The sequence below is a fragment of the Protomyctophum parallelum genome (genome assembly GCF_964188405.1).
Source record: "Protomyctophum parallelum genome assembly, chromosome: 19".
Classification (NCBI taxonomy): Eukaryota; Metazoa; Chordata; class Actinopteri; order Myctophiformes; family Myctophidae; genus Protomyctophum; species Protomyctophum parallelum.
The window spans coordinates 9,598,850-9,624,198 of record NC_139717.1 but is presented as its reverse complement, the minus strand read 5'-3'; the positions used below and the strand labels follow the sequence as shown (position 1 = coordinate 9,624,198).

At 42.2% G+C, this 25,349-nt stretch overlaps 3 protein-coding genes and 1 pseudogene across 4 annotated transcripts in view; 1 reads left to right on the top strand and 3 right to left on the bottom strand.

The window, feature by feature from the left end:
- Window positions 1-7,096: 7,096 nt before the first annotated feature.
- Window positions 7,097-14,148, bottom strand: LOC310876505 (uncharacterized protein). The gene is made up of 3 exons (XM_083790053.1): window positions 12,965-14,148; window positions 10,236-10,688; window positions 7,097-9,237 (listed from the first exon to the last, which is right to left on the bottom strand). The coding sequence occupies exons 1-3, from the start codon at window positions 14,132-14,134 to the stop codon at window positions 7,462-7,464; spliced, it is 3,399 nt and encodes a 1,132-aa protein (XP_083646179.1). The 5' UTR covers window positions 14,135-14,148; the 3' UTR covers window positions 7,097-7,461.
- Window positions 14,149-15,773: 1,625 nt separating this feature from the next.
- Window positions 15,774-16,355, bottom strand: LOC310876504 (small ribosomal subunit protein uS11m-like; the record flags this gene model as incomplete). Its single annotated transcript, XM_083790052.1, has 1 exon — window positions 15,774-16,355. The coding sequence occupies one exon, from the start codon at window positions 16,353-16,355 to the stop codon at window positions 15,774-15,776; it is 582 nt and encodes a 193-aa protein (XP_083646178.1).
- Window positions 16,356-18,269: 1,914 nt separating this feature from the next.
- On the bottom strand, window positions 18,270-19,977 carry LOC310877031 (tripartite motif-containing protein 16-like; annotated as a pseudogene). Its single transcript has one exon. The product of its transcript is annotated as a tripartite motif-containing protein 16-like (transcript).
- A 1,607-nt stretch (window positions 19,978-21,584) lies between these two features.
- Window positions 21,585-25,349, top strand: part of ube2j1 (ubiquitin-conjugating enzyme E2, J1) — a 34,821-nt gene continuing 31,056 nt past the window's right edge. Inside the window, exon 1 of the mRNA XM_083790408.1 lies at window positions 21,585-21,918. Within this exon, the coding sequence (XP_083646534.1) occupies window positions 21,888-21,918 (31 nt within the window). The 5' untranslated portion in view covers window positions 21,585-21,887. The remainder of the gene's footprint in view (window positions 21,919-25,349) is intronic.

Below are 25,349 nucleotides of genomic sequence, written 5' to 3'. Positions count from 1 at the left end.
TCTAAACTAAACTAAACTAAACTAAACTACACTACACTACACTACACTACACTACACTACACTACACTACACTACACTACACTACACTGAAATCATAACTAGTTAGATCTGACCCAGAATATCCCCTTATTTCAACTAACATAAGTTCTAGAGAAGAAATATGTTGGCGCTGAAGGCGCTGAAGGCACTGATTATCATTATTATCATTATTATTATTATTATTATTATTATTATTATTATTATTATTATTATTATTATTATTATTATTATTATTATATTATTTTGTGCAATCGAGGTTGGTATCTATATATATGGTATCTATGGTGTATATATTTTTTTTTGAGTAGTGCAGCCACTCTATTGTGTAGCTTTGTGTGTCCGTCCCTATGTATGCGTGTCCCTGTGTCCGAGCAGGGACAGCTGGGGAACAGAGTGGCATTCTGACACACTGCCATTCCGACTACGTTGCTACGGCGTGCGGTTAAGGTTAGTTTAGGGTTAGAGACAGGGTTAGTATTGGGCGAGTCGAAATGGCAGTGCCTCGGAATGGCAGTGCGGATGGCACTGTTGCACTGTGTCTCACACACACATACACACACACACACACACACACACACACACACACACACACACACACACACACACACACACACACACACACACACACACAGTCTCTCACACACACACACACACACACACACACACACACACACACACACACACACACACACACACACACACACACACACACACACACACACACATCAAACACACACAAACATCAAACACACACACAATGTGTTTTTAAAAAGTTGGCCTCCTGGTGGCGCTATAACAGGCCGTTCTGGAAAATTTGGGACAGAGGTTCTTGACATCCATGGAGTGTGTGTGAAAATGTTGGCATCGACCAGGTTAACGGTGCCGGAGATTAGCTGTACACAGACGGATGGACGGACGGACACACAAGACTCACTCACACACACACGCACACGCACACGCGCACACACACACACACACACACACACACACACACACACACACACACACACACACACACACACACACGCACACACGGACGGACGGAGTGCAAAACATACTCTCTCCCCATGCCTTCGGCCTGGTGGAGACAATTATTTACTTGAACGCTCAAGTTAGTACCGGTAGTCTACTTTCCAGGCCATAGAGCCCCATTGTGAACCCGGCATTTTGAGTACTCTAAAATGTTATGCTAGAAATGTTGAGTATGGGTCCCCAGCATTTAGTAACTGCTGGATGCTAACTTGCATTATGTTGAGCAATTTTCATAATTAGCATAGGCTATGTTGTGACCATGCCATTCATCAACATTTCACCATGCTTTAAGTACGTGTCAAACTAGTAGGTTTTCATGATTTTGAATGCATTCCAAGCATTATTTTTGCACAAAAAACATTTGTTGGGATAAAAACGGCCAGTGCACAGCCCAAATGTGCTGGCTATGGCCGTTTTTTATTATTTTAGCATATGCAAGTTAGCATCCGGCAGTTTCTAAATGCTGGGGAGTCGGGGGACATAATCGACATTTCTAAGATAATTAGATTAAAACTTTAGGGTACTCAAAATGCCGGGGTTGCTAACTTGATCGCTCAAGTTAATAATAATAATATTTTTTTCTCTCTCTCTCAATGGCCACTCCGGGGCTCCGTAGATGGGTAAAATAGCCTACAAGGCCTTTTATTCCTGAGGCGAGAAAACATGTTTTCTGTGAAGTTTAAAGTGTTTTACTGATGCAATAAAATGGGCTACTTTATTCACCTGAAAGAACATTCATTCAATCAATCAAAACTTTATTTGTATAGCACATTTCATACAGAAAGTGCAACCTAATGTGTAGCCTCGATGCCCAGGCTTTCATACCCAATGTGCTTCACAGATTACAAATAGAAGAAAAAAGGAAAAAATAAAACATTTGACATTATGAATAAACATAAACAGGGATTGCACACATCTCATGGAATGACCAGATTAAATTGTTACTTGATCAATTATTTATTCAAAATAAGTAGGGAGTCTATTCAACTCCATTCAGTGCCTTGAGATCAATGTAATTTGCACGTATGGGTTGATGATTATACAGTATATGCCACAGTGTGGTGAGATTATTGAATAACATACAGACACAGTATGAAATACACTAACATTTTGTTCTTAAGAAGCAGCTTGTTCATAGAACAAAACATCATGGTAGACTTTTGTTGATTCAAAACACTTAAAGGGACACTTCACCCTTTTTGCAAAAACATATATGTTAATGACGTTAAGAAGCTTTAGAACACTTTCATGGGGGTCTTTATGTGTGTAATATGTGGTTTTAGATATTTTAGATTGTGGCAGTGAGCCCGGTGTCTCTGATGTCATGGACACTGGGCTCACTTCCTTCCTGGACTACATGTTGTCTCAGTAAGACAGATCTCCCCCTATCCACAAGGAGGAGCAGAGCACCAAAGAATTATGGGAATTGTAGTCCAGGAAGGTATAGTGAGACCAGTGTCCATGACATCAGAGCAGGGGGGCAGTCAGCCAGATATTTCGTGAAGCCTCTTTTGAAATCGGGACTTCCTGAAAGTTCATATAATGGCCTGTTGTGGCGCTGGACTGGACCCAAAAAGCCCCATAGCTCCATAGAGGCCCATGTATTTGGGCCCAACTTCACCTAGACTGTATTACCTTAATAAACATGTTCATGAATACTTTCTGCTTCCAGTCACTAGTTTAAAGTCTCATTTCTAATGTCATAATATTCTTTTTGGAAAATGATGGTCCCATTTATAAAATAAATGACCATAAAGTTGCGTATGTTCTGAGGGGCGTGGCTACCGTTACAGTCTATGATCGGGATCCCCCACCCACTCGAGTCAAAATAAAAACCAACGGAGAAGAAGGGGGGAAGTCCCGCCTCGTTGTCTGGGCCAGCCAATGGCCAGCTGGACCAGAACGGATCAAGAAAGATGGTGACTTACAGTGCATTAGAGTGCAAAGAATTTCAGGCTTCATTTTACGTTCATGTTAGACCCGGGGAACGCTTTGTCCATATTTTTTACAGTCTATGCATCAGAGACACTGTGCTCACTGCTACAATCTAAAATAGCTAAAACCACATATTACACACATTAAGACCCCCAGGAAAGTGTTCTAAAGCTTCTAAACATCATTAACATATATCACTCATTCTTGAGATGAGGGACAAAAGTGGAAAAAACATGTCCCACACATAAGAGCCTTATTATTGTTAAAAATAAATTAATTTATTAAAAATAAAAGCACTTGCAAAGTTAAATGTAATACAGTTGTGTATTATTATGCCATTAATTTCATTATAATTGTTTTCATATGCCATCTGAATTAGTTAAAAGCAGGCACTGTACCCAAAAACGCCTGTATTTAGCCTGTCCCCAGCAAGTGGTCATAATTTCAAACTGCTAAAAAAGTGTCTAATACTGTCACAATCACATAAATATACATACTAAATTAAAGTAGATCGTCAACAACATAGCAAACAATATACACAATAATTTTAATTTATATTTTCCATTAGATATCTCATATCAAATGTGTGTCCCACGTCTCCCGTCAACTCCGTCAGGTTTTTTAAAAGTCTTAAATTAATCAGAAAATATTGTCGACAGATTTAGCCTGAAGACTCCTTTTCCAAGTCCCGTTTGTATTTGTTGCAACAGTGGAGCACCTGGTCTGACAAGCATTCAATTGTTTGATATTTTAAACAAACAATGTTGATATCAGGGTGGTCACAGCTTTTACATGTCAACTCCGTCAGGACATTATTATGATCTTTGTTAAGAATTCCAAAATAATGTTTATTATAAAAGTTTAGGGTTAGGTTTAGCTAACAAATGAAGCAAAAACAAAATGGCTACATTGTACTACAGAGGGTTAAGATGAAAACAAATGACATTTTGTCAACTCCGTCAGACGTCAACTCCGTCAGGTTTTGTGTCTGACGGAGTTGACATGTATCTGACGGAGTTGACAAAAGTGTTCCTAAAACAATACAATTATAGTTTTTGAATAATGGGACGTATTCTAATTTGGCACACAGTTAGAGCATGCCTTAAGGAACATTTTTGGCTATAGGGCCATCACAGATTTGTCTCGTGGTGACCATGGCAGCCATTTTCCAAAATTGCCGCCACCTGATGTTATTTTACAATAACTCAAGTTCTACACCACCTAGGATCTTGATTCTGGTGACTAAGACTACATTTTCAAGGATGAGGGATACATTGGTACTATTTAGATTTGTCCTGTGACCATGGCAGCCATTGTTTTTCAAAATGGCCGCCACCTGCTGTTATTTTACAATAACTCAAGTTTTAGACCACATAGGATCTTGATTCTGCCGACTAATAATACATTTTAAAAGATGAGGAATACAGTGGTACTATTTAGATTTGTCCTGTGACCATGGCAGCCATTGTTTTTCAAAGTGACCACCAACCTGCTGTTATTTTACCAATAACTCAAGTTTTAGACCACCAAGGATCTTGATTCTGGCGACTAATCATTACATTTTCAAGGATGAACTTTCTCTGGGAGGGGTCAGGGCTTATTTCAGGTGCTGGTTGAGTTGCTACTGACAGGACATTAAAAGGAGGTGGGCTTTCTGGCCTTTGACTTGTCTCTTTCAGGTACAGACGCACAGTTTGACTTCACTGGCCACTGCAGTGTGGCGTTGTATCTTGGTGGCCTCCTGCCAGTGTTTCTCCATCCTTCTCATGAGCTCTGTGTTCTGGGGCTCTGTTATAGTCAACTTACATTGTCTTGGCTGGAGATTGCTTTCCTGCAGGGTCCAGCCCAGTCTTGTGCAGATGGCTACTGGCCCACCTGGAGGCCCCAACCTCACTTGTTTGGTTGGTGTGATTAGGTGGGGTGGTCTTCCCCAATCAGGATGAAGGGTTTGACCCTTTCAAACGGCAGTCTGGCCAAGTGTCTGTATTTAGTTGTGAGGCTAGATACAGGATACGATTGCTCACCCAGCCCCAGGTGACTTGAGGTGAAGGCTCCTTTGATTTGGTAACATTGCTTTGGTTGACATGCTGGGGACACAGAACGACACTGATGCCTTCAGTGTCTGCACATCCTGCCTGATAGTCCTGAAGGCAGATCTTCTGTCTTCAGTCTTTCGCTCACTGTTCACTGCTCACTGTTCACCTCAAGCAGGTCTTCAAGGTGTTTGCCTTTGCACAGGCTATATGGCTAGGACTCATGCTTCAACCACTCAGAGAACTCCAACAGGGTGTTGGTTGCTCCTGGGCCGCAGAGCATTGTGCAGCAGAATTCAGCTCTCATCCCTGGTGGCAGCTTGTTGAGGAGTCGTGCAACATGTGAGCCGCATCTAAGTTCTGTGTCTCCCTCTGGGCCTAGGGTAGACACTTGCTATTTTCCGTAACACTAATTGGTGGGGCTGTCCAAACTTGTTGTTTAGGTGTCAATCGGGTCTCTGTTTGTGAAGTCGGGTCTAGGTGGTCTAGAAGATGAGTTATTTAGTCAGGGGATATTAATACAATCTGGTAATAAATTCCTTATCAAGAATTTTCTTCACCAATGTGTTTGGAAGGGTGTCTACTAACATATCCCACATTGCTTTATATTCAACCACCCTAGGGGACCTTTTGACAGCTGCTGAAAGTTGGGGTACCATCAACAACCTATATAAGGCAAAATGTTCATTATGCTTTAAGTAGCATGTGACATGTCAAACTAGGGAGTTTTCATGATTCTGAATGCATTCCAAGCATTAGCTATGCACGAAGAACACTCCTTGGGCTGAAAACGGCCATAGCCATCATCACAAAATGAGGTCAGCACATTTGGGCAAGTGGATATATGGCCGAATTTAGCCCAAGGGGTTTGACCCCTAGTTTGGCCATAGACTCCCTAGTTTTGCCATAGCCACTTGGTATGGTACCCAACTTTCAGCAGCTGTCAGAAATGCCTCTAGGGTGGTTCAATAGAAACCAATGTGGGATATGTTAGTAGACACCTTTACAAACACATTGGTGAAAAAATTCTTGGTAAGAAATGTATTCACAGATTTGACATTATTCTGATAATAGGCCTATTCCCTGACTAAATTGGTAAAATAATAGCAGGTCCACAATTTTTTTAAATGGCTGCCATTGTCACGGGATAAATCTAAATAGATAAAACTGTATTCCTCCTCATTGAAAATGTAGGATTAGTCATCAGAATCAAGATCCTAGGTGGTGTAGAACTTGAGTTATTGTAAGATAACAGCAGGTGGCTGCCATTTTGAAAATGGCTGCCATGGTCACAGGGCCAATATAAATAGTACCACTGTATTCCTCATCCTTGAAAATGTGGGATTAGTCACCAGAATCAAGATCCTAGGTGATCTAGAACCTAAATCAGTTAAACTTGTCAACTCCGTCAGATGTTCGTCAACTCCGTCAGATGTTCGTCCCGTGATGTTTTTGTTAATTTCCAAAGAAATAGAAAATGTGATGTTAAATATTTTGTGCATATGTATTGAAACACCAACTGAAATGATACGTAATGATGATTTTTTTTTTTTTTACATGGTTTTCATGTTATAATATTGAAAATAGAGGTTGAAATGACGGATTTGAGAAATTGGATATTTCATAATAGTGTGATATTGGAAAAAAACAATATTAAAATAATTGTATTACTTAACTTGATTACTGAAAGCCATTATAAGAGAACTGAGGACTTTATATTATTGTTGAAATTATCAAATTCAATTAAAAGGTATTTTAGTGTGTCTGACGGAGTTGACATGAATCGGGTATTAAGTGCATAAATGTCCCATTTTAGAAAGAAATGTTATGCGAAAAACCTGTTCCTTCTCAATATTGGTAGTTGAGACCTGTGTCTACAAATACATCCATTTGATTTGAATGTATCTTAAAAAAAAAAAGAATCCAGTTTGAAAAAAGTTTTGTCCCTTATCTCAAGAATGGGTGCTATATTTTAGCAAAAAGGGTGAAGTGTCCCTTTAAGTGAACGTTATTACTTCCACAACATAATGAATCAAAATGACAATTTTATGCTTTATTTAATGCTTTATTTAATGCTCAGTAAGGACAATTATAAGATGGCATGAAGCCCCATATTGTTTTCATACATGCAAATGCATGACATCATGAAAAAGAAAGAACTATAAAGAACTATGTATGTTACAGCATCCAGACAGGATTTAAAAATGACAAAAACACATATTCTCCATCAACAAAACAGAATGAAAACACTATTCAGTAATGTTATAATCATTGAGCTCTAGTATACTAGGAACATTTTCAAAACTAATAATATATTTTGTGTGTGGTTGCTGCTATCACTAATATAGGCCCCTCCCCCTCCCACAATTTAATGTCACGTAACCCCTGTGATCATGTGTAAGTAATTCAGGGATTTATCCTATTACAGATCACACAACTCAGCAGAACCTTCACCAAGTGATCGTAGCCAAATTCCAGGATAGAGGGGCTGGTTGAATGTGGTCTGAACTTTGTGGAGGAGAGTCATGGTGTCAGAGATGCTGTAGAAGGACAGAGTGCCTGCACTGTGATCCAAATACACTCCTACTCTGGATGACACATGACCTAGGACATTAGTTTCAATGCGTCTGTGTCTGAAAACACAACCTCCATTGATACACTCGAAAGACCAAGATTTGTCATTTAATCCAAAAGCACATTCATCACGGGTTCCTGTTCGGCTGATATCTTTATATGAGACAGCTATATTAACATAGTGTCCACTCCACTTTACCTCCCAGTAACGGCGTTCAGTCAGACCATCTCTACTCAGAACCTGAAGCCATTCAATGAATCTCTCTGGGTGACAAGGGTATGATAGCTGTCTGTTCATTACATTCGTTACTTTTCGGTTCCCTTTAGACAGAGACAGGTGTTTTTCTGCTGTGTTTGGATCTAGAATGATTGGACATGAATATTGTAAGAACTCAGCTCTGGTCTGTGGCTCTGTTGGTGTTGAAAGTAAAACATCTACTCTGTTCAGTGTCTTTGAGATGATTGTCTCTTCTTCTTTAAGAATGTGTTCTAGTGTATCTTTAACCTTTGACACAGCCACAGTCACATCTTCAAAGTAACGCAGAGGACGCACATTGCTCCTGACTGAGTGTGTTGATTCACCGATCCTTGGCAGGGAGATGTAACTGTGTAGAAAATGGACGTCATCCTCTGTGTGAGAGAGCTGCTCCAGCTCAGCATGTCTCCTCCTCAATTCAGTAATCTCCTGCTCCACATGCTTCCTCAGTCCTTCAGCCTTAGTCACTTCACATTTCTGCTGGTCTCTGATCTGCTCCCTCACCTCAGATCGTTTTCTCTCAATGGAAGTGATGAGCTCAGTAAAGATGGTGTCACTGTTCTGCACTGCTCTATCAGCAGAGTGATTGATAGACTCCACCTCCTGGTAAAGCACCTTCACGTCGTTCAATCTCTCTGGGATTCTGTGCTGGATGTTCTGCTGACTTGCACTGAGCTCCTTCTGTCTCTCAGTACGTTCTGCTGCAGCTGAGATCATATCGTGACCTTTGTGTTCTTCCATGGAACACAGATAACAGATACACTGCTGATCAGTACAACAGAAAATGTTCCTCACCTCGTCGTGACGAGAGCAGATGATATCCTGAAGCTTGCTGGAGGCTTTGACCAGTTTATGTTTCTTAAAGGCAGGAGACTGATAGTGAGGCTGGAGGTGAGTGTCGCAGTAAGAGGCCAGACACTGAAGACAAGTCTTAACAGCTTTCAGTTTTCTCCCAGTGCAAACATCACAGACCACATCTGTAGGTCCAGCATGGCAGTGATCAGGAGGAACAGCTTGTAGTCCTGTATTCTTCAGTCTCTCCATTAGTTCAACCAGCATGTTGTTTTTCTTCAGAACAGGCCTTGGGCTAAACGTCTCTCTGCACTGTGGACAGCTGTAGACGCCCTTCAGATCCTCCTTATCCCAGCAGCCTTTAATACAGCCTGTACAATAGTTGTGTCCACAGGGAACAGTCACTGGATCCTTCAGCTGATCCAGACAGATAGAACAGCAGAACTGTTCCTGGTCCAATTGCTGCGCCATTTTTTTACTGCAGAGTGCAGAGTATGAGACACAGAACTGAGCAAAGTACAGTTCTGTGGAAATCACATGTTGAACTCCTTGCTGCGCCATTTTACTGCAGACTGTCTGACAAACATAACAGAACTGAGCTAAGTTCATATTTATATCTTCAGAGATCACATAACAAGGGGAGGTTAGGCTATTCCTGGTTGTGAGCGTGTCAAAGGCAGTGTGTTTAAAGAGGTAGTGCAGTTCACTGATTCAATATGTACCGGGCAAAAGCTGTATCAATCTGATTAAAGAATGTACCAAACTTGGGTGGTATATTTTTGTATTGTGCATAGTTAACGAGACAATTTGCATAATATTTGATTAATCTAAACTAAACTAAACTAAACTAAACTAAACTAAACTAAACTACCGGTACACTACACTACACTACACTACACTACACTACACTACACTAAAATCATAACTAGTTAGATCTGGCCCAGAATATCCCCTTATTTCAACTAACATAAGTTCTAGAGAAGAAATATGTTGGCGCTGAAGGCACTGAAGTCTTCTAGCTAAATTATATTATTATTATTATTATTATCATCATTATTATTATTATTATTATTATTATTTTGTGCAACTGAGGTTGGTATATACAGTATATGGTATATATGGTGTATATATTTTCTTTTGAGTAGTGCAGCCACTCCATTGCGTAGCTATGTGTGTCCGTCCCTATGTATGCTTGTCCCTGTGTCTGAGCAGGGACAGCTGGGGAACAGAGTGGCATTCTGACACACTGCCATTCCGACTTCGTGGCTACGGCGTGCGGTTAAGGTTAGTTATAGGGTTAGAGACAGGGTTAGTATTGGGCGAATGGCAGTGCCTCGGAATGGCAGTGCGGATGGCACAGCGTCACACACACACACACACACACACACACACACACACACACACACACACACACACACACACACACACACACACAGTACAGTAGTACAGCATGAGTACAGTGCAGCCTCACTCAGTTAAGACGGGTCTGATTTTCTTCCATGGTTTGGTCTGAGATGGTATGTGACTGGTCAAATCCTTCTGGCTTTCCGTGGGCGACATCCGTTGTGGGGTACTGGGGTGTCGTCTGTGATGGACACCACCTCCAGACCTCCCATGGTCAAACCTTTGATGGCAGCCAACCGTCCAGGTCCAAGGCCTTTCACCACCACACGGACATAGGCAATTCCCTTCCCTGTGGCTTTTGAGGCAGCAGATATGCCAGCAGTCTGAGCAGCGATGGGGGTGGACTTCTTAACGTTCTTGAAGCCCTCTGTCCCACACGACGTCCTCACCATTGACACACCTGCACTGTCTGTGACCTGGATGTGTGTATTGTTGTATGTTGCTTTAATGTGAACAATCGGCAGCTCCTCAAACTTCTGCCCTGACCACCTCAGAGGGCTGACCTCACCAGGCATCGGCGGGTAGTGACTGAACTCTTTGGATGATTGTCCAGAATGTGTGATGGACGGGGCAGCTGGGGCTGTCTCCTCCTGGAACCTGACTGCACTGGAACATAGGGCTCTCTGCAGGACAGAACCTCCAGTAATGTCTACATGTCGGTATACGTTTCTGATCGAACTAATTAATAGACAGTTTAATTTATACATGGATATTCTGTACAGTACCTATTTTAAGCTATACAAAATGTGTGACATTGTGCGCAAATCATTTCTATCCTGTCAGTATGTTCTTTTTCAAAGTAGGAGTATTAACCCCATAGACTAATTTGCTCTGATGTAGGCTACAAGCCCCAGCACGCCAAATGATGTCATGATGACGTATAATAATGTGAGGTCATCATGACATTATTTGGCTTGCCGGTTCACATGGGCAAATAAGTAAAAGATGCAGTCTACCATTCATTGTCAATGGAAGCCGGCGACATTGCTTTGCAAAGACGCAATGATGCATGTAGCTCAACTCACGACGTGTCTTTGCGTCGCTGCGTCTGCCCGTGTGAACACACCAAAAGGGCACCCATTTTGGTGTCAGCATCATGTTATGCTTTAGCTATTGAAAAATAGCAGATCTACAAGCTCATATCGCGCCACCGAGTGGCGCGATACGAGCTTGTAGGTCTGCTATCTTTTGAAAAATCGAAGAACGACTGACATTTTTTAGAATCTGATCTCAGGTCAGAATGGGTTAATCAGACCAGTGTGTGTCCAGTGGAAACCTCGTATGAATCTGATCTCAGGTCAGAATGGCTTAAGGGATCGGCCCTGCGGACCACAACATCATGCTCATGACTAGTAGCCATAACCATTTAAGGAGTTCCCAATGCAGATATGGCCAAATATGGATTGTGTTGTCTAACCTCAATGTGTGTCATCAGTCGGCTCCATAGGGGGCATGCCCATATATGGGCATATAAACTGATTAAATCAGGGATCTCCATATGGGCATAAAAGGGACATGGACTGACAGATACAGTACATTGATAATGATCTCCATGTATGGGCATATTGGTCAGATCTGCGGTGCAACGTAGGTGAAAACTCTAGATGTGAGGACAAACGAACCTTTAGTATAAGTAATATAGTTTACATTCAGTGACGGGTTGGAACAAGATGTGATGGGTAGGGGTATGGAGCCCTGTAGTGGCCATTGAGGGAGAAAATAAATTGAACTAGATAAAGTGCCCCTCGGGGCACAGGTCTCCACCAGGGCAGGTCAGGTTGTGGCCTCCTGGTGCCGCTATAATAGGCCAATGTGAAAAGGGTGCCATTTCTTCTTACGCCTTGGATGGCAATTGGATGATTTGAGGCATTTTGTTCCAAAAATGTGTATTGCAAAAATTCACCTGTTGGTGGCGCTATAACAGGCCAATGTTAAAAGGTTGGGATATACTCCTCAGGCTAGTAGGAAAGTCTGTGAAAGATTTCACGTAAATTCTTATACAAGAATTCTATATTATATTATATTATATAGAATTTCCAATAAAGTTATAAGTTCAATACATTTGTTATTGTACAGGCACAGAGAACGTACGGGTTGATGATTATACAGTATATGCCACAGTGTGGTGAGATTATTGAATAACTTACAGACACAGTATGAAATACACTAACATTTTGTTCTTATGAAGCAGCTTGTTCATAGAACAAAACATCATGGTAGACTTTTGTTGATTAAAAACACTTAAGTGGACGTTATTACTTCCACAACATAATGAATCAAAATGACAATTTTATGCTTTATTTAGGCAAGGCAAGGCAAGGCAAGGCAAGGCAAGGCAATTTTATTTATATAGCACCTTTCATACTCAAGGCAATTCAAAGTGCTTTACAGAATAAAAACAAATACAGAGTGCAACAGTGCACTTTAAAAGGAATACAGATTATAATAGATACAATTACATTACAACAGATACTCCCACCTTTAATAGAAACACAGTTAATTGGGAAATGCAATGTTAAATAAATACGTTTTTAAATTTGATTTAAAAACGGCTATGGTTGGGGATTTTCTAATGTAACCTGGAATGTTATTCCAGGTTTGTGGTGCATAATGGTGGAATGCTGCTTCACCATGTTTTGTTCCAGCTATCGGGTGAACTATCAGTAGGCCAGCCTCAGATGACCTAAGGGTTCTGGAGGGCTCATATGGCTTCAGCATGTCTGAGATGTAGCTGGGCCCAAAGCCACAAACAGATTTATAGACAAGTAATAACATTTTAAAATCAATTCTCTGCTCAGTAAGGATAATTATAAGATGGCATGAAGCCCCATATTCTTTTAATACATGCAAATGCATGACATCATGAAAAAGAAAGAACTATAAAGAACTATGTATCTACTCTGTTCAGTGTCTTTGAGATGATTGTCTCTTCTTCTTTAAGAATGTGTTCTAGTGTATCTTTAACCTTTGACACAGCCACAGTCACATCTTCAAAGTAACGCAGAGGACGCACATTGCTCCTGACTGAGTGTGTTGATTCACCGATCCTTGGCAGGGAGGTGTAACTGTGTAGAAAATGGACGTCATCCTCTGTGTGAGAGAGCTGCTCCAGCTCAGCATGTCTCCTCCTCAATTCAGTAATCTCCTGCTCCACATGCTTCCTCAGTCCTTCAGCCTTAGTCACTTCACATTTCTGCTGGTCTCTGATCTGCTCCCTCACCTCAGATTGTTTTCTCTCAATGGAAGTGATGAGCTCAGTAAAGATTGTGTCACTGTTCTGCACTGCTCTATCAGCAGAGTGATTGATAGACTCCACCTCCTGGTAAAGCACCTTCACGTCTTTCAATCTCTCTGGGATTCTGTGCTGGATGTTCTGCTGACTTGCACTGAGCTCCTTCTGTCTCTCAGTACGTTCTGCTGCAGCTGAGATCATATCGTGACCTTTGTGTTCTTCCATGGAACATAGATAACAGATACACTGCTGATCAGTACAACAGAAAATGTTCCTCACCTCGCCGTGACGAGAGCAGATGATATCCTGAAGCTTGCTGGAGGCTTTGACCAGTTTATGTTTCTTAAAGGCAGGAGACTGATAGTGAGGCTGGAGGTGAGTGTCACAGTAAGAGGCCAGACACTGAAGACAAGTCTTAACAGCTTTCAGTTTTCTCCCAGTGCAAACATCACAGACCACATCTGTAGGTCCAGCATGGCAGTGATCAGGAGGAACAGCTTGTAGTCCTGTATTCTTCAGTCTCTCCATTAGTTCAACCAGCATGTTGTTTTTCTTCAGAACAGGCCTTGGGCTAAACGTCTCTCTGCACTGTGGACAGCTGTAGACGCCCTTCAGATCCTCCTTATCCCAGCAGCCTTTAATACAGCCTGCACAATAGTTGTGTCCACAGGGAACAGTCACTGGATCCTTCAGCTGATCCAGACAGATAGAACAGCAGAACTGTTCCTGGTCCAATTGCTGCGCCATTTTTTTACTGCAGAGTGCAGAGTATGAGACACAGAACTGAGCAAAGTACAGTTCTGTGGAAATCACATGTTGAACTCCTTGCTGCGCCATTTTACTGCAGACTGTCTGACAAACATAACAGAACTGAGCTAAGTTCATATTTATATCTTCAGAGATCACATAACAAGGGGAGGTTAGGCTATTCCTGGTTGTGAGCGTGTCAAAGGCAGTGTGTTTAAAGAGGTAGTGCAGTTCACTGATTCAATATGTACCGAGCAAAAGCTGTATCAATCTGATTAAAGAATGTACCAAACTTGGGTGGTATATTTTTGTATTGTGCATAGTTAACGAGACAATTTGCATAATATTTGATTAATCTAAACTAAACTAAACTAAACTACCGGTACACTACACTACACTACACTACACTACACTACACTAAAATCATAACTAGTTAGATCTGGCCCAGAATATCCCCTTATTTCAACTAGCATAAGTTCTAGAGAAGAAATATGTTGGCGCTGAAGGCACTGAAGTCTCCTAGCAAAATTATATTATAATAATTATTATTATCATCATTATTATTATTATTATTATTTTGTGCAACTGAGGTTGGTATATACAGTATATGGTATATATGGTGTATATATTTTCTTTTGAGTAGTGCAGCCACTCCATTGCGTAGCTATGTGTGTCCGTCCCTATGTATGCTTGTCCCTGTGTCCGAGCAGGGACAGCTGGGGAACAGAGTGGCATTCTGACACACTGCCATTCCGACTTCGTGGCCACGGCGTGCGGTTAAGGTTAGTTATAGGGTTAGAGACAGGGTTAGTATTGGGCGAATGGCAGTGCCTCGGAATGGCAGTGCGGATGGCACAGCGTCACACACACACACACACACACACACACACACACACACACACACACACTCTAAGGCTGTCCCCAAACATTCAGGGTTCGAACCTTCACTCGTTAGGGTTGGCACTCGAATCTTAATTAATGTGCTTGAACCATTCAGGTTTTCTTTTTTTTTCTTTTTTTTTTACTCGAAAATATTATTTCTCGGCGAGAATGCGATATGCATAATAAGAGTACTATGTTCATGTTGTGTTTACATGTTACATGTTTAGATGTTATTATTAATAATCAGGGGGGCACACAACCGATGCGCCAGTGCGCATACGTCGTCAAAATGTTTTCTGCGTGTAGATCAAAGGAATGCAAGGCGCATTTGCACACCAACAGCTGAGACAGTTCTGACAGGCATTCAAAAGGAACTCAAATGTGATGTTAATGTCCTGTAAGTAGACTTAGAAATACAACTAGTGTTGACTCATCATTACATGTGGCTCTTATTTTGAAGAGGATGTTATGCACAGGAAGTCCGTTTCAGTTGAAAACAAGCTACTATGACACTTTCCCAAAGTTACGTGCTCCCAGTGCCGAGGCTCGGAGCTCGAAGGTTATTTTTCGAATTAATTAGAAACGAATGGTTCGAAGGTTCGCTCGAAAATTCCTGCCGAAGGTTCAAGTCCTAAAAACAGGGCTAGGGTACAGCCTTAACACACACACACACACACACACACACACACACACACACACACACACACACACACACACACACACACACACACACACACACACACACACACACACACACACAGTAGTACAGCATGAGTACAGTGCAGCCTCACTCAGTTAACGGGTCTGATTTTCTTCCATGGTTTGGTCTGAGATGGTATGTGACTGGTCAAATCCTTCTGGCTTTCCGTGGGCGACATCCGTTGTGGGGTACTGGGGTGTCGTCTGTGATGGACACCACCTCCAGACCTCCCATGGTCAAACCTTTGATGGCAGCCAACCGTCCAGGTCCAAGGCCTTTCACCACCACACGGACATAGGCAATTCCCTTCCCTGTGGCTTTTGAGGCAGCAGATATGCCAGCAGTCTGAGCAGCGATGGGGGTGGACTTCTTAACGTTCTTGAAGCCCTCTGTCCCACACGACGTCCTCACCATTGACACACCTGCACTGTCTGTGACCTGGATGTGTGTATTGTTGTATGTTGCTTTAATGTGAACAATCGGCAGCTCCTCAAACTTCTGCCCTGACCACCTCAGAGGGCTGACCTCACCAGGCATCGGCGGGTAGTGACTGAACTCTTTGGATGATTGTCCAGAATCTGTGATGGACGGGGCAGCTGGGGCTGTCTCCTCCTGGAACCTGACTGCACTGGAACATAGGGCTCTCTGCAGGACAGAACCTCCAGTAATGTCTACATGTCGGTATACGTTTCTGATCGAACTAATTAATAGACAGTTTAATTTATACATGGATATTCTGTACAGTACCTATTTTAAGCTATACAAAATGTGTGACATTGTGCGCAAATCATTTCTATCCTGTCAGTATGTTCTTTTTCAAAGTAGGATTATTTACCCCATAGACTAATTTGCTCTGATGTAGGCTACAAGCCCCAGCACGCCAAATTATGTCATGATGACGTATAATAATGTGAGGTCATCATGACATTATTTGGCTTGCCGGTTCACATGGGCAAATAAGTAAAAGATGCAGTCTACCATTCATTGTCAATGGAAGCCGGCGACATTGCTTTGCAAAGACGCAATGATGCATGTAGCTCAACTCACGACGTGTCTTTGCGTCGCTGCGTCTGCCCGTGTGAACACACCAAAAGGGCACCCATTTTGGTGTCAGCATCATGTTATGCTTTAGCTATTGAAAAATAGCAGATCTACAAGCTCATATCGCGCCACCGAGTGGCGCGATACGAGCTTGTAGGTCTGCTATTTTTTGAAAAATCGAAGAACGACTGACATTTTTTAGAATCTGATCTCAGGTCAGAATGGGTTAATCAGACCAGTGTGTGTCCAGTGGAAACCTCGTATGAATCTGATCTCAGGTCAGAATGGGTTAAGGGATCGGCCCTGCGGACCACAACATCATGCTCATGACTAGTAGCCATAACCATTTAAGGAGTTCCCAATGCAGATATGGCCAAATATGGATTGTGTTGTCTAACCTCAATGTGTGTCATCAGTCGGCTCCATAGGGGGCATGCCCATATATGGGCATATAAACTGATTAAATCAGGGATCTCCATATGGGCATAAAAGGGACATGGACTGACAGATACAGTACATTGATAATGATCTCCATGTATGGGCATATTGGTCAGATCTGCGGTGCAACGTAGGTGAAAACTCTAGATGTGAGGACCAACGGACCTTTAGTATAAGTAATAATAGTTTACATTCAGTGACGGGCTGGAACAAGATGTGATGCGTAGGGGTATGGAGCCCTGTAGTGGCCATTGAGGGAGAAAATAAATTGAACTAGATAAAGTGCCCCTCGGGGCACAGGTCTCCACCAGGGCAGGTCAGGTTGTGGCCTCCTGGTGCCGCTATAATAGGCCAATGTGAAAAGGGTGCCATTTCTTCTTACGCCTTGGATGGCAATTGGATGATTTGAGGCATTTTGTTCCAAAAATGTGTATTGCAAAAATCCACCTGTTGGTGGCGATATAACAGGCCAATGTTAAAAGGTTGGGATATACTCCTCAGGCTAGTAGGAAAGTCTGTGAAAGATTTCACGTAAATTCTTATACAAGAATTCTATATTATATTATATTATATAGAATTTCCAATAAAGTTAAGTTCAATACATTTGTTATTGTACAGGCACAGAACGTACGGGTTGATGATTATACAGTATATGCCACAGTGTGGTGAGATTATTGAATAACATACAGACACAGTATGAAATACACTAACATTTTGTTCTCATGAAGCAGCTTGTTCATAGAACAAAACATCATGGTAGACTTTTGTTGATTAAAAACACTTAAGTGGACGTTATTACTTCCACAACATAATGAATCAAAATGACAATTTTATTCTTTATTTAATGCTTTATTTAATGCTCAGTAAGGATAATTATAAGATGGCATGAAGCCCCATATTTTTTAATGCATGACATCATGAAAAAGAAAGAACTATAAAGAACTATGTATGTTACAGCATCCAGACAGGATTTAAAAATGACAAAAACACATATTCTCCATCAACAAAACAGAATGAAAACACTATTCAGTAATGTTTTAATCATTGAGCTCTAGTATACTAGGAACATTTTCAAAACTAATAATATTTCTTTTTTGCAAAGTGTGGTTGCTGCTATCACTAATATAGGCCCCTCCCACAATTTAATGTCATGTAACCCCTGTGATCATGTGTAAGTAATTTAGGGATTTATCCTATTACAGATCACACAACTCAGCAGAACCTTCAGTAAGTGATCGTAGCCAAATTCCAGGATAGAGGGGCTGGTTGAATGTGGTCTGAACTTTGTGGAGGAGAGTCATGGTGTCAGAGATGCTGTAGAAGGACAGAGTGCCTGCACTGTGATCCAAATACACTCCTACTTTGGATGACACAGGACCTAGGAAATTAGTTTCAATGCCTCTGTGTCTGAAAACACAACCTCCTTTGGTACACTCGAAAGACCAAGATTTGTCATTTAATCCAAAAGCACATTCATCACGGGTTCCTGTTCGGCTGATATCTTTATATGAGACAGCTATATTAACATAGTGTCCACTCCACTTTACCTCCCAGTAACGGCGTTCAGTCAGACCATCTCTACTCAGAACCTGAAGCCATTCAATGAATCTCTCTGGGTGACAAGGGTATGATTATATGATAGCAGTCTGTTCATTAATGTTACTTTTCGGTTCCCTTTAGACAGAGACAGGTGTTTTTCTGCTGTGTTTGGATCTAGAGTGATTGGACATGAATATTGTAAGAACTCAGCTCTGGTCTTTGGCTCTGTTGGTGTTGAAAGTAAAACATCTACTCTGTTCAGTGTCTTTGAGATGATTGTCTCTTCTTCTTTAAGAATGTGTTCTAGTGTATCTTTCACCTTTGACACAGCCACAGTCACATCTTCAAAGTAACGCAGAGGACGCACATTGCTCCTGACTGAGTGTGTTGATTCACCGATCCTTGGCAGGGAGGTGTAACTGTGTAGAAAATGGACGTCATCCTCTGTGTGAGAGAGCTGCTCCAGCTCAGCATGTCTCCTCCTCAATTCAGTAATCTCCTGCTCCACATGCTTCCTCAGTCCTTCAGCCTTAGTCACTTCACATTTCTGCTGGTCTCTGATCTGCCCCCTCACCTCAGATCGTTTTCTCTCAATGGAAGTGATGAGCTCAGTAAAGATGGTGTCACTGTTCTGCACTGCTCTATCAGCAGAGTGATTGATAGACTCCACCTCCTGGTAAAGCACCTTCACGTCGTTCAATCTCTCTGGGATTCTGTGCTGGATGTTCTGCTGACTTGCACTGAGCTCCTTCTGTCTCTCAGTACGTGCTGCTGCAGCTGAGATCATATTGTGACCTTTGTGTTCTTCCATGGAACACAGATAACAGATACACTGCTGATCAGTACAACAGAAAATGTTCCTCACCTCGCCGTGACGAGAGCAGATGATATCCTGAAGCTTGCTGGAGGCTTTGACCAGTTTATGTTTGTTAAAGGCAGGAGACTGATAGTGAGGCTGGAGGTGAGTGTCGCAGTAAGAGGCCAGACACTGAAGACAAGTCTTAACAGCTTTCAGTTTTCTCCCAGTGCAAACATCACAGACCACATCTGTAGGTCCAGCATGGCAGTGATCAGGAGGAACAGCTTGTAGTCCTGTATTCTTCAGTCTCTCCATTAGTTCAACCAGCATGTTGTTTTTCTTCAGAACAGGCCTTGGGCTAAACGTCTCTCTGCACTGTGGACAGCTGTAGACGCCCTTCAGATCCTCCTTATCCCAGCAGCCTTTAATACAGCCTGCACAATAGTTGTGTCCACAGGGAACAGTCACTGGATCCTTCAGCTGATCCAGACAGATAGAACAGCAGAAATGTTCCTGGTCCAATTGCTCCGCCATTTTTTCACTGCAGAGTGCAGAGTATGAGACACAGAACTGAGCAAAGTACAGTTTCACTTCTTTAGAAATCACCTGATATGGGAGGTTCTTCCTGGTTGTGGTTGTGTAAATGTATTTAAAGTGGTAGTGTGAGTAGTTCACTATGATTCATTGGTAGACAGATTTACCCTGTTATATGTGTGAATATATTTGTTGAATCAAAGGAACCCATTTAAAACAACAATAATAATATTTAAACGGACAATGGCATTTGGGGACTATATATATATCAATCAATTTATTTTTATTTTTTATCAATCAATCAATCAATCAATGCCGCCCTAGTGCACAAATACAAAGCTCAGACGACTTGAGCTATCTACGTATAAGGATATGTAGGATCTAGTATGTACCCCCCCTCCACACACACACACACAAACACACACACACACACACACACACACACACACACACACACACACACACACACACACACACACACACACCCACACGTCTCCTGCAACCCTGTAGGAGTGTGATACTGTTCAGTACACAGTGCACTTAATCTAGTTAATCTATAGTTGGGCCAACAGACACGCTCCGAGGCATAAAGAAAAGGATGCTTCAATACCCATTACACTGCCAATGCCCCCCATCATTTTAAGTGTCAAATGATTAATGACAACCCAACTCAAACAAATCACTTTAACTGCAGGAGTATAATAATGACATGGCATTGGCACTTCATTCTGTGGCGCCACAAAACTCCTCCTATCAATAGTTGCCTATATGCTATTCTGTTTTCAGCATGTGCATCTTCTTGACATCATTAATTGCCACTGTGCAGGGTATTTGACGTGCTGTATTGTGACAACGTTTAATGCACAATCTGTTGATGTGTGCTGAGGGCCCAGGCATCGAGGGGGCCAATGTACCAACGATGGTGTCATATTCTGAAAATAGAAGATGAACAAGCCGGGGAGGGGAAACAAAGGACGGTGGCAATTAGCGCCGGGGGACCCGGGTCAACAATGTATATAGTTTAGTAGTCTGAACTAATTAGGATTTTGCTTTTACACTGTGTTCAGCAGGGAGCACACATGCTGTGGAGATAGCAGAGGATGCCACCACCATGCAGCTTGATCTGCTATTTTCTTTGGTACCATTAGATAATGTGATGATGACAATCATGACATGCTGTTTTCCATAGATGTGGGCTAGCCCCTCCTGTACAATTCAACAACATTTGCTATAACATATAATAATTTAATTTACATGAAGAAAGGCAAAAGCAAAGGTAGATACATACAGAGTGGCCTACCTGTGGCACACACACACACACACACACACACACACACACACACACACACACACACACACACACACACACACACACACACACACACACACACACACACACACACACACACACACACACACACACACACACACACACACACACACACACACACACACACACACACACACACACACACACACACACATCTACCTGTAGATGGCAGCAACACGCTTGAGATGTGTTTAACATGCCCTGGCCTGGAACCATAGAATGCCTGGAACTCACGTGAAGAAGCTCAACTCTGTGGACTTCCTGTTTACGTTTAACACATGACGTCACCACAGACATTTAACAGTAAACAGAGCGCTAGCAAGCTGACTGAACTTGTGAAACAAGTTCCCTGGTTATTAATTTATTTCAGCCCTATCAGAATCAACATATAGACCGCCCGTGTAGATTGTCAGCCCACGCGCTAACAGAACATACTCTAAGTGTGCGACACGTCATCTGGGCTGTTCAAATCTAGCTAGCAGGTGGCTAACTAGGCTAGCAGCAGTGTTATTGATAGCTTGTTGATAAAACGCAACAGTATTTTAATATAAACACTAAGGAGACGCCAAACCGCCTCTATATGGAGAATAAATACAACCTCAAGAGTCCTGGTAAGTCATAATAACCGGCTGTTCTATTTCTTCAATTTTGATAATGTGACTAAAACCATTTCCGCGTTGTCCGAGTAAACCATAACTACACTTATTGAATTAACTGGTTCATACATACGTTGAAGGGATGTATGTGCATGTGGATATATGTGCAGACTCTAAATTGTACAGTATATTCATAGCTCTGGTCCATAGCCTTCTACTGCTTAGTAGAAGGCTATGGACCAGAGCTAAGTATATTCAGTAGTTTTCTTTGTGTTTTTAAGGGAATACACAAGCAGTGTTCTGCCAGTCTGGTACTACTTGATTGATTGAAATATTTATTAACAGTTTGCAGAATTACAGTACATTTCAAGCACTACTCAATACAAATACTGTTAACTGTGAGTGGACGACCCAATAAAGCATTACACTTGTTTACAAGAGGGTCCACCTTGTTCAATTCATCAAAACATCCAAATAAAATAATAATAATAATAATAATAAAATATCCAAAGAACAGAACAGGAATTCATCATAAAGGAAGTAAAACATGGAAAAGAAACAGTGAGGGGGAAAGTGGTGGTGGGAGGGGATTCAGATTTTAAGGGGCTGCAGTTTCGATTTGCAGCCAGCCATTGGTGTCCTTTGAGAGTGGTTTTGAAGGAGTCAAGGGATTCGCATGTCTTAATGACTGTTGGTAGGGCGTTCCACATTTTGGTGGCATAGGAGGGAAAAAAATGTAGTCCCTTGTTTGTGCTGAATCTGGGTTGCACATCGTTTGTTGCACTCCCTCTGGTGTTGTGGGTGTGGACTTCGTTAACATTAAGGAAGTATTTAGACAGGTATATGGGTATCTTGGTGGTGGTATCGAATCTTGTGCACCAGACCCATTGCAAGATGCTGTACTCTGTCATTGACCCTGAGCCATTCCAGCCTGTCAAAGTGGGCAGGCGTGAGGGGGGTGAGGCCAAGTAGGAGCCTGACCAGTTTGTTTTGGGAAGTCTGGAGCCTTGTTTTAAGAGCCTTTGAGGTGCTGTGGTACGAAGAGGTGCATGCATAGTCAAAGAAACCTTGTACGAGGGGTCCTGTTAGGGTCTTCAGGGTGTTTTTGTTGACCAGTGAGGAGATCTTGTAAAGGAATCTTGTTCTTTGGTTGACTTTTTTGATTACGTTGGTGGCCATTTTATCACCGGAAAGATTAGCCTCCAGGATAGAACCTAGGTAGGTAATTTCATCTTTTCGTGTGATGAAATTGTCACCCACTCTAACCAAGAAGCCATCTGCCTTGCTGAGATTACTATTTGATCCAAAGAGAATACATTCAGTTTTTCCCAGGTGTAAAGATAGTTTGTTATCAGCGAGCCAGGTGCAGATTCTACCGAGTTCAGAGCTGAGGGCCTTTTCAACCTGCAGTTTGTTCCTGTCCGAGACCAGCAGTGCTGAGTTATCTGCGAACAGGAACAAGTTGCAGTCACAAGCTGATGTCATGTCGTTTACATATATTAGGAACTAGTATCCAATGTGATACATTTCAAACCTTCTCAGTCTCAGTTCAATAGATGCTGTTCAGCTGTTGCTGACTTAGGTGCTATTTACACGAGGATGGTGTTCATATAAAACGTCAAAATAAAGTATCGTTTGCTGCTGTCATTTAGATGAGAACCGTGTTCTCAGGAGGTGAAAACGCAACGAAGTGAAACCACCTCCCAGAGTGGAAATCATTCAGAACACCGTTTCCTATGGTCTCCATATAAACAGGCAAAACGGTGAATCCGCAAAACTTATGACATCATGGCTCATGTTGGCTCACAGCGCATATGTTTATTACATTGATGCAGAGCCATATCATTATGATATAATGGAGTTCCTGAACAAGCCTCCCTCCTCGCCTACAAAGTGCTGCTCATCAGCGATGTTGAATGTAAAACCATGATGTAAACTAGAAAAAGTGCCCTTCTGGGCACAGGTCTCCACCAGGTTATCCACAGATCCGTGCAGTTAGAGGTAAAAACACTTTTGGGCCAGTTATAGCGCCACCTTGAGGCTGAGTTGAAATTGTTCATGTGGCATTTTGTCCTGGGCCTAGTGGGAATGTGGGTGCACAATTTCACGGAAATCACGCGATGTGTTCATGATTTGCAGCATTTTGTTTGAAACTGAGCACTCCTGTGAACTTTGGAAGCCAATCTTAACCAATCAGGATGGAGTCTGAGAAATCTGAAAGACCGGTTTGGTTGAATGGCTCTAGAGAGACTGTGTACCAATTTGCGTGATGTTTGGACAAAATCTGTAGGTGTACTGTGCAAAAACTTGTTTTGCACAAAGCGGCCTCCTGGTGGCGCTATAACAGGCCGTTCTGGAAAGATTGGGGCAGAGGTTCATCGTTGGCATCCAGGGAGTGTGTGTACCAATTTGCGTGATGTTTGGACAAAATCTGTAGGTGTACTGTGCAAAAACTTGTTTTGCACAAAGCGGCCTCCTGGTGGCGCTATAACAGGCCGTTCTGGAAAATTTGGGGCAGAGATTCATCGTTGGCATCCAGGGAGTGTGTGTGCAAAATTTGCCATCGACCGGGTTAACGGTGGCCGAGATTAGCTGTTCACGGACACACGGACGGACACACAAACGGACGGACGGAGTGCAAAACATACTCTCCCCACATGCCTTCGGCCTGGTGGAGACAATAAAAAGCCTTGTGATAGACGGCAGCCGCGGCAGCAGCGTTTATGTAGCCTAATGTATTTTAAAATATATACCATCCCGTGGCACGCCCAGAGCCGTGTTGCGCAGGCTTGCGTGAAGGTTTCTTCTTCTTGTACGTGGGTGACCTGTCTATTTGGCAGCCCGTTATCGCCACCTAGCGACAGTATAGCATAATAGCACATCATATCATAACGTGTGCGTTCTCGTGTAAAGGGTAAGAAAAAATGAGAACGCAACGGGACTTTGACGTGTTATATGGAGATGGTCGCCGTCTAAAAGAGGCCTTAGTAGGGCTAGGCTATTTGCCATTTGTGTATTGTCTGCAAGATAGAGATTCATTTTTGAGTATTCATAGTTTTTTAAATCTTAATATGACCACATAAGTAATCTGTTAGAGTTGTATTAATTGTTATTCATTATTAATTAGGCCACTTGCCAAAATGTCTTTCTTATGTTGCCACTTGGCATAGCAACCTGTGGGAGTCTGGGGAATAAACATTTGGGGCGTGAGATAGATAGGCTGGCTGACTGTCAAGGTCAGGACTCGGATGGAACTGAAACTGCAAAAGCCAAAACAAGATAAGAGAGACCATTTGAAGCAGTGGAAAACTTAATGTTTGCTTTCCACTTAACAGCTTACACATACTCACACATGTGTGTATATGCAAGCAGGTGCAAAACTACTCCATCTGCCAGACTGGCACTCAAAATCAGTTTAGACTCACTCACTTGGAACGGGTATCTTC

Bases quoted from the DNA above. Each gene is read 5' to 3' on its own strand.
- LOC310876505 (XM_083790053.1), bottom strand. From the start codon at position 14,134: ATGGCGCAGCAAGGAGTTCAACATGTGATTTCCACAGAACTGTACTTT. The intron at 10,689-12,964 runs GTAGATACATAG...TCTGTCCTGCAG, and splicing joins TCTCAAAGACACTGAACAGA to AGAGCCCTATGTTCCAGTGC. The intron at 9,238-10,235 runs GTACCCCACAAC...TATGTTTGTCAG, and splicing joins CCATCACAGACGACACCCCA to ACAGTCTGCAGTAAAATGGC.